Source organism: Corvus hawaiiensis, chromosome 17, assembly GCF_020740725.1.
Source record: "Corvus hawaiiensis isolate bCorHaw1 chromosome 17, bCorHaw1.pri.cur, whole genome shotgun sequence".
Lineage (NCBI taxonomy): Eukaryota > Metazoa > Chordata > Aves > Passeriformes > Corvidae > Corvus > Corvus hawaiiensis.
This window is the reverse complement of record NC_063229.1, coordinates 9,733,399-9,742,280: the sequence shown is the minus strand read 5'-3', so window position 1 is coordinate 9,742,280 and position 8,882 is coordinate 9,733,399. Positions and strand designations below refer to the sequence as shown.

The following is an 8,882-nucleotide window of genomic DNA, read 5'->3' as shown; positions in this document are numbered from 1 at the left end:
CAGAGAAACGCCCCTCAAAACCTTTGTGCCCGTTTGCATACGCACCCCTGCACATCCCCCACACCCCCACGGCCCCCAAACACTCCTCCCCTCACCCCACTTACCCCCTGGACACACATGCCCATGAACCCGTGTCCCCCTCCCAGACTCTGCCCCCCCTCCACATACCCCCATGTTCCCCCAGACTCTCACCCCCCACGTGGTCCCCACACTGTCCCCTCCCTCCCTCCCCCCCGTCCCCCCATGTCCCCCCGACTCTCCCCCCGTTCAGCACCGCGGACAGATCCCGGCCCCGCTCCAATCACGTGGCTCCCACCGCCCCTATATAGCGCGGGGCGCGGGCGGCGCGGAGCGGCGCGTCCTGCGGGAGGAGCGGAGCGAGCGGAGCGCCGGAGAGCGGTGAGACGCGCTCGGGGACCGGGACCGCCACCGCCACCCGCCGGCAGCCCCGGCACAATGAGGGGGATCCCGAGCCCGGGGGTGTCTGGTCCCGGGGAGAGGAGGGTCTTATCCCGGGGTGGGGGGTGTCTCCTCGAGGGGGGTCCCAGGTCCTGGAGGGTCCCGTCCCAGCTGCCGAGGGTGTCCCATGCCCGGGGGGAGTCCCATCCCGGGAAGCAGGGGTGTCCCGTCCCCGGGTGGGGGGATCCCAGGCCGCGGGTGGTCCCGTCCCCAGAATGGTCCCGTCCCAGGGACGGGGGGTGGGATTCTCATCGGCGGGGATGGGGATCCCGTCCCGGGGGCCTTCATCCCCGGGGAGCTTCATCCCTGGGGCGGGGGTCCCCAACGAGGTGAAGCCCCTCGAGTGACCCCTGACCGCAGCGGGGGGGGATGTGGGGGTTCGGGGTGGGGGGGGGCTGCTCTTGCAGGCTTCTGGCCCCGGAGTGGCTGCGATGCGGGTCAGGATGATTTCAGCTGCCTCCGTCCTCGTCCTGCTCTTCCTGCCCTCGGAGACCTGCTCCCCCCTGAAGTGGCCCCGGGGTCCGTCCCGCAGGCTGACCCTGGCCCCCCAACTCACCTGGGAGTCCTGGATGGGAGCCCCGCGACCCCCGGTCCCTGCCATGGATCCCCTGCCCCAAAGACTGTGCCAGTTCCATGGGGCAGAGCCCACCCCGGCCCCCCGAGCCCGGCGGGGGCTGCAAACCGGCAAGAGGCGAGACGGAAAACCCAACTCGTTGGATCTCACCTTCCACCTCCTGCGCGAGTTCCTGGAAATGTCCCGGGAGGAGAGACTGGCCCAGAAGGCGCTCAGCAATAAACTCTTGCTGCAGAGTATAGGAAAATGAGGGAGGGTCGTTGGAGGTGGGGAAATGAAGGAGACCGACCCCGTAACAAGACACCACGGCAGAGCGGAGAACGGGGGGGATGCCGGGGGCTGCAGCCGTGCCCAGGGAGTCCCCACCTTGCCTGGCAGTGTTCCTGTCACTGCATCCCACGTGTCGCTGTTGTGCATTAAAGTCACACTTGTACCTGCCCTGCTGCTGTGCTCTTATGCTTCCCCATGGTCATAAACCTGTGGACCCAAACCAGGTCGCCCCAAAAACACCGGAGCACTCCCAGCTGCTTCCTTGGGTGAGAAACATCAGCATAAAGAGCTCTGAGTGATGCAAGTAATGTCTCCCTGGCTGGAAGCTGAGACCCAACCAGGGCTTCTCCAGTACCCCCGTGAATGGTTCTGAAAGCTGCTGCTTCCCAACTTTGCAGCAAGTCTGCACCTTTTTGTGTCACAGTGGGTGCAGGAGGGGGACAGGGGAGCAGCTACAGTTCCTGCCCCAGGGACCCTGCACCCAGTGCCCATCCCAGGGATGGGTGACCTCTCCCACTTCCCAGCCAGCCCCACCGTGTCCCACAGCCCCTGCCTCTTGTGCTGAGTTCCAACATGCAAATAAAGAAAGAAAAATCTGATGGGCACTTCTGCATTGAAAACATTTATTTTACAACAGTGGTTTCCGATAACTTAGCAATCTTTATTTTAGTTTATATTTGGACATACAAGACACAAATTACCATGCTAAAACAGAAAATAATTCCTTCTGCCGTCGCTGCGGGTATGTACAGGAGCTCAGTAGTATCGAGTGTTACAATCCACGAAGTTCAGACAGCCACGTCTACTTACAGACAACTCAAAGTATGGTCCTTTAGTAACATAACAAAATAGATATATGTCTATATTATAATTGCTTCTCAGATGCATTTATACTTCGATTGTGGTGGGTTTGGTTTGGGGTTTGTTTTTTTTTTTTTACTATTTTTTTTCTTTTTTAAAGATGGGCTCCCCCTATCCCCCACCCCGCCCGAGTTGAAGTGCAGTGCAAATGCAGGCGTGTCTCTCCCGGCGTCCTCAGCTCCCTCTGGCTCCATAAAGGGGCCAGGAAACCAAACCCCACGAGGAATTACACAGTTCAGGGCCTTGCTCACATGCAAAATGAACATAAACCGCCTGGGATGTCAGCAGTGACACCAACCGACCCATCCACACCCCGCCCCAGCAAGGCAGGCAATGGTGGGATGAGAGGGAGGAAGGAATGACAGCGATCGGCTCAGCATCCAGCAAGGAAACAGCGCGTTTGGAATTGGCAAACTTGGAGTTCATCAACCGTGATGGTCACAAACAGAACTTCAGCAGTATCAGCAGTAAAAATCTCCCCAATATTCCCCCATTTCTGCCGTGAAGCAGGAACCCCCGGTGTGCTGCGTGTCGGGAACAGCCCCTGGCAGGAACAGCCTGAGGAGGAGGAGGGCGGTGGCAACTCTATCCAGCATGGCTAGAGGGGACAGGGTGGGACTCACACGTACATCAGCCATAACCGTTGTGCCTTCACATGGATCACTGCCAGCTTCAGGTGTAGGAATTTCAGTAACTCCAAGTCCTTATGGAACCAAGCTGCAAGAGGAGGGACGGAGCCCGGCCGTGCAAACACCACCACACTGCTCATGTGGAAACTCCCCGAGCAGGGTGTGGGGAGCCAGAGGTACCTCTCCTACTCCTAGGACCCATTTATTTATACAACAGGCTCCTTCACTGTGTCCTCACCAGTCCCTCAACCCCACAGGTCGGGTTTGGGTTTTCCTGCAGCTGAGAGCAAAGAAGCACAACTGTGGCCACACAAAACTCACACCTTCCCCCTGTCTGGCTGAGTTCAGAGCACTACTTGGAGCCAAATCTCACGTTTTTACCACCAAAGAAAAACCCAAGGTGCACACCTGTTGTATAAATATATACATATGTGCATATATACATACATACACACACGTGATGCTGCAGCCCATGCCCTCAGCACGGGGTGGATCTTGCTCTGTGAGCTCACCCAGCCCCACTCCGGGGACTCCAGTGTGGTGAAAACTAGGGAAAAACCCAAATCCATGTGTTCTATCACAGCTGCAGTGATGAGCACATTGACCACATCTAAACACGCCAGCTGCACAAGTTCCAGCCACTCCAGAACTGCCCCTGTGCCCTCTGCCAGGTCTCCCTTCTATCCTCCTAAGGAAAGCTGGAGCACACAGAGCCCAGTTCTATCCAGAGGAGCTGGGGCAAGGGGCAGCTCATGGAATTCAAGTAGATTGTTAAATTTTTTGAATGGTTTGACAAACAACTGCTCACAGACTGCAAGAGAACACCCACAGGGCTGGGAGAGGGAGCAGAGAAGACAACGGCACTCGGGAATGAAGAGCCAGTTTATATAAGAGCTTCCTCTATACATATACATACATATATATATATATAACCACCAGAAATTCCCAGCATCTATCCTTTTAACACGAAAATGAACTGTGCATGTAACATTGGCATAATGAAAGTTCATCTTCCAGGTTTCCGGCATTTGGCTTGTGCAAACATCAGACAGCCAGCTTCCCTCCCGTGGCTTCTCCTCGTAAAGGAAGTGTCTTCTTGGAAGAACACGGGAATTGCAGTCTTGCTGAGTCCCAGACAGTCCCAGTAAGCCTCCAAAGGCAGCTTGTGGAGGGGACCATGGATCTTGCGGGAGCTGAACATGGACAAACTTCCTGCCACCTGGTGAGCTACTGGCTACAATTCTTTTGAGAGATTTTAAGCAGCTGTTGGTGCAATGAGACACTACAAACTAGATGATCTCCACTAGAATACAGAGAAGCAGCACCAGATGCTGAAGCATGTGAAGTTTATATCGACCTGACACTATAAACTATAACTGGGGGGTTACGGTTCAGTGCTCCAAGATTAATGCGTTTAAACACCATTCGGAATTACTGACATGAGGTGGGGGCTGCAAACTGCCCTGACCACCCTGCCAGAGTGACCTGTTAAACATGATGCCAAGATACAGGTGCACTGAGTACAAAAAACCTGCAGCATAAATTTCCTAAATTATCCAGAACTGGCAAAAAGATCTAAGGGCACAAAATAGTTGAGAGAAGCAGGTGCCTCTCTCAAGGAGCATGTATAGTACAGACGCTCTGGAACAGCCCCCCAGAGTGCACTGGTGTCCCCCCACACCACCAAACTGCCTCACAGATGGGACAGGAATAGTTTTTCTGTCAGGCTCCTGCCCTACCCGTGTGAGGTATTTACAGGCTGACAGGAAGGGTTTGGAGAGCTGCACTCCCCTGACCACAGCCCTGCTGCAGGACTGGGTGTTTCTGTGCCATGCCCGAGCCCTCCTCCTCAGTTCTGCCCCTCCAAACCTCCAAGAGCATCCCACTTTAAGAACACTAGGAGTGCTAATATCTAAAGCAGTTTAAAAATATTACAAATCTAAAAAGAAGACTAAAAAGGGAACATGGCTCTAAAACGTCACTGCATGGGACCAGCAAAAACCGACACCCTATGGGACGCCACCGAGGTCTTACATAAATTTATATACAGATAAATATTTAAGAATTTCCTACAAAAATCACTAACAAAATGAGACTGGCATTTAAGGGGTGCAATGCCCCTTCAGTACAGTGCGTTTAGGATGTTCCCATCCCCAGGGAGGATGGGCAGGACAGATCCAGCACCTCCTTTTCCAGCAGCTCCACATGCCAGGAGGGACAGCTGGCACCTGAGAGCTCTCGGCAGCAGCTTTCCCTCCCACCTAAGCTAGGAATGGCTCTCCATGCAACACAGGGATAAATCAGTATCCTGAACACCAGCTCTCCAGATGGGATTCACCCCAATGGAGCTACAAGTGCTAAGAAAATCAGTGCTGGAGAGGTTGGAGGAGCCGGATGGAGGCGGCTGAAGGACTGGAATGGAGGACTCAGGCAACTCGTACAAATGATACAACTTTAAAGAAACAAATAAATAAATAAAATCCAAGCTCAAATTTTAATTCTGGCAACACACTGGACAGAGATGGACAGTGCTCAGGATTGATTTTGGAAGGAAACATTCTGCACTAACCCAGGTCAGGCCACAGCGCTGAAACGCTGCAGCTCTCCTCGCCCAAGCTCAGAACTCCTGTCTGAGCTTCTCTGCCAGATTTTAAACCATTATTCCCAATAGAACTTTGCATTTACTAGGAGTCTACTTGGCCATTATGAAGTGCAACTCGTGTTAGAGCCCAGGGTACTCTTGTACCTTCCCTCCAGGAGGGAAAACGTGGGCATTAATGTACTTATGTGCCAATGACATGGTTTGGGCTTTAAAGATGGAATGTTTAAATCACTTCCTTACATAGTTCAGGAAGAACTTCACTAATACACAACAATCCTAAACTCAGAGATTAGACAGCAACATGGGCAAACTTGAAACAGCTTCAAAAAACATGAATATTCATCTAGAATTATGTTTTCCCATCATTCCCTGTAACTGAGATCTAGGAACGGTTTCCCTTGGAGCATCTAACATCACTCTGGCACATAACAGACTAACTTCCTGTTCACACACCACCCACAGACAGAACCAACAGGAAAGCAGTCTCTCTTCAGACTCATCCCTTGCTAAGCAAAGAACTAGAACTGCAAACTTATCCTGGATGTCATCTTTCCCCACAGATAACTGTTCTGCCTCTGGTCCTCACGTGCTGCCCACACTTCAGTTCCCTTGTCAGGAGCCTCTGGAGTGACTCCAGGTGTGTCACACACCTCCCTGGAGCCACAGCTTCCCACCAGCCTCTCTGCTTCTGTAGAAACTGCCCAGAGAGGTTAAGAAATAAGAGTATTATCCCAAATTAACAGTGACAACCAGCCCCCAGCACTGAGGGCAAAGCTTCTCTGCAGCGGAGCAACACCCAACAACCATCTCTGTCTTATCCACTGAGATGAACATGGGGACAGGGAATGGAACAGCTCCCAGGGAACAGCCCCTTCCTCATTCACTGACTCACTCCGATCAGCCACGCTCATTTACAAAGCCAAAAAACCTCAATACCTTTTTTTTTTTTTTTAAATTGTGTTCTCAAGAACACAATTTGCACAGATATGGGCAATTTTAACTGGTGAATGTGGAGAGGACAAAGCCTGCACATGTCCAAGCATATTCCAGAGTGCAATTCTACACCAAGAATAGGCTTCAGGCAAAATCTACAGGGACAGACAAAGTGATATTGAGTTTAAGCCTAAAAATGGCTTTTTGTTCCAAGGGGTCAAAGAAAGACATTAACTAAATAACAACCTCAAGCCAAATCACACAGAAATGTCCTCAAGGCCATCCAAGTCAGGAAAAGTTAGAAGTATCTTGCAGTAAACCACCACATTTCAGGTCTGTAAGGACCCTGGGCAAAGAAGAAAAGACTTAAGGAGTGTGCTGCTGAAACTGAGCCATTAATTAAAAGTAACAGGTTTTTTTGGGAATTTTTGGGGCCAGATGTGGTTACTAAAATCATGCTGATCCGCAACAAGCTCCCATGCAGGCAAACGTGCTTGTACCAACAGCCACAGCAAAGTCTGGGTGTGCAAGCACTCCTCACTGAGCACTGAGACCGTGGGGAGAACATGTTCTCCTCCCCAGCACACTGAACATGGTTTCATGGCAGATTTCACGTGCTCCATCCTTGCTGCTCATTCAAAGACAGCAGGAAAATATATTCAGAATGGTTCTCTGGGTCCCAGCCCTTTCCTGGTGGTTTTTGTGCAGACCAATAGATCTTTACCCTGCTCCAAAGCACCACCTGGAGCTGAGCTGGTGAGGGAGCAGCAGACACAGAGGGAAGGTACCAACAGCCCCTCCACAGAAAGAGGGGAAAAACAAATCAGGGAGATGGGGGTACAAGGGACAGTAGAGGCATTGTGATATAAAACCGTAACAATCAAAATTAACGAGGCTGTAATTACCCGCTCAAAGTGCCAAGTGTGGGTTCTCTGGAGCCGTTCTAGATCCTGACTCTGTATCACCTAAAGCATGACTATGGACAACAAAATACACCAGCTGCCTAAAATGCCTTTTTAACAGTTAAACCTCAATAAACCACAGTTTCTAGAACAGAATTCGGACTTGATTTGGTTTCAAAATAGTACAGGAAACCTTTCAGTGGTTTCCACATAGTTGTTCCAAGGAAAAGAGAAACACTGGTGTAAACAAATCTAAATGCAAGACAATGTGCAAATTATACAATATAAACACAAAGAAAGGTGGTTTGTTCTTAAAAATTCATTTAAGTACTCCACAAAGATGTTCATGAGAAAATTAAAGGGTTAGTGTATTTTAACAGCTTTAAAAAAAGACATGTAATACCCCATTTGCCTATTAAAATCTTAACTTATTAGAACAAATTTTTAAAAACCAATTGTTTTTAAACATTTCTGCTGTTGCCTACTGTCTGCATTTTACTCATTTGCTCAGTGAGAGCCAGTTAACCAGTTTCACTTTAAGATTCTCATGCATTCAGAAACAAAGCTGCACTATTTGGTCTTTAGCATTACAGGAAAACAACTGAACTCAAATCAAAACAGAATTGTGCTTGGAGTTAAAATCCCACTGCCACCACCACAGGAGCCCATTCCCAGTTGGTTTTGGTTCCATTGTCACTGGAGATCGCCTCATACACAACGAGCTGTTCAATTTACTGTTCAAAGATTGGCAACTCTCCCTTTTTATTTTTCAAGGTAGATTTATTTAAGCTGAAAACCAGCATTAGAGAGGACTCCAGCTCTGCAGGACTGGCATTTTTTGGTTCTTGGCTTTGTAAACTTGCTTAGATAATAACGCAGGACTAGAAGGAGGAATGAAAGAATTGGTTTGTTGCACTCAAATGAAAATCCTCAACTTCTAAAGGTCTTCGACAGCTCAACTGTACGGAAGAACAGTGGCTTCTGTGACACTTTTTAAATCTCATTTTTAGGCCAGTACTGCCACTTAAAATGCAGAATGTCTCCATCGCACTGACATTGTGACAACTCAATACGTTACACCACAGACATGTAACATAACTCCATACATGCTATTAAAAAAAAAAACCAAACAAAAGAGGAGAAAAAATAAAAGAAAGGAAACAAATAAGACCGTAGCTAAACTGCTTTAAATACTGCATGCTACAGCACTTCACGTATCATCGAGATACGACACTGAAAGGTGACAAAAGGCTGAAGGGATTACAAAATATTTTCGGCAGGTTGGAAAGCTGCCTTCTTACTGTGGCAGAATTATTCCCCCTCCCCGTTCTCTACTTCTAATGTTCATGATTCTAGTGTTGAGTTGGCCATGTATTTTTTTTTTTTTATCCATTCTAATGACAGTGTTTCCTTAACTTAATTAAATCCATCAGTGTGGTAGCTGGGGTGAGAGTCAGCTGTGAGCTGGGTTGTCTCTGTGGCTGATGCTGGCTGTATCACAATAGGTGCGTCTGAGGCCTCTGAAAAGCGAAGACAAAAGGCTTAGCACACCAAGGAACAAACACAGCACTGTATGTTTTGGTAAGCACAAGTCACACCTCCCTACAACCCTCTGATAACACCATTTTACACACCTCTAGGAGCATGATATT

General features: G+C 49.7%; 2 protein-coding genes across 3 annotated transcripts in view; one reads left to right on the top strand and one right to left on the bottom strand.

Moving 5' to 3' along the window:
- The first annotated feature begins 333 nt into the window (after nt 1–333).
- On the top strand, nt 334–1,471 carry LOC125334581 (corticoliberin-like). The gene is made up of 2 exons (XM_048321557.1): nt 334–399; nt 867–1,471. The coding sequence occupies exon 2, from the start codon at nt 891–893 to the stop codon at nt 1,281–1,283; it is 393 nt and encodes a 130-aa protein (XP_048177514.1). The 5' UTR covers nt 334–399; nt 867–890; the 3' UTR covers nt 1,284–1,471.
- A 441-nt stretch (nt 1,472–1,912) lies between these two features.
- Nucleotides 1,913–8,882, bottom strand: part of DNAJC5 (DnaJ heat shock protein family (Hsp40) member C5) — a 31,089-nt gene continuing 24,119 nt past the window's right edge. For both annotated transcript variants that reach the window (XM_048321555.1, XM_048321556.1), the window contains exon 6: nt 1,913–8,750. In XM_048321555.1, coding sequence (XP_048177512.1) covers nt 8,647–8,750 — 104 coding nt within the window. In that variant the 3' untranslated portion in view covers nt 1,913–8,646. The remainder of the gene's footprint in view (nt 8,751–8,882) is intronic.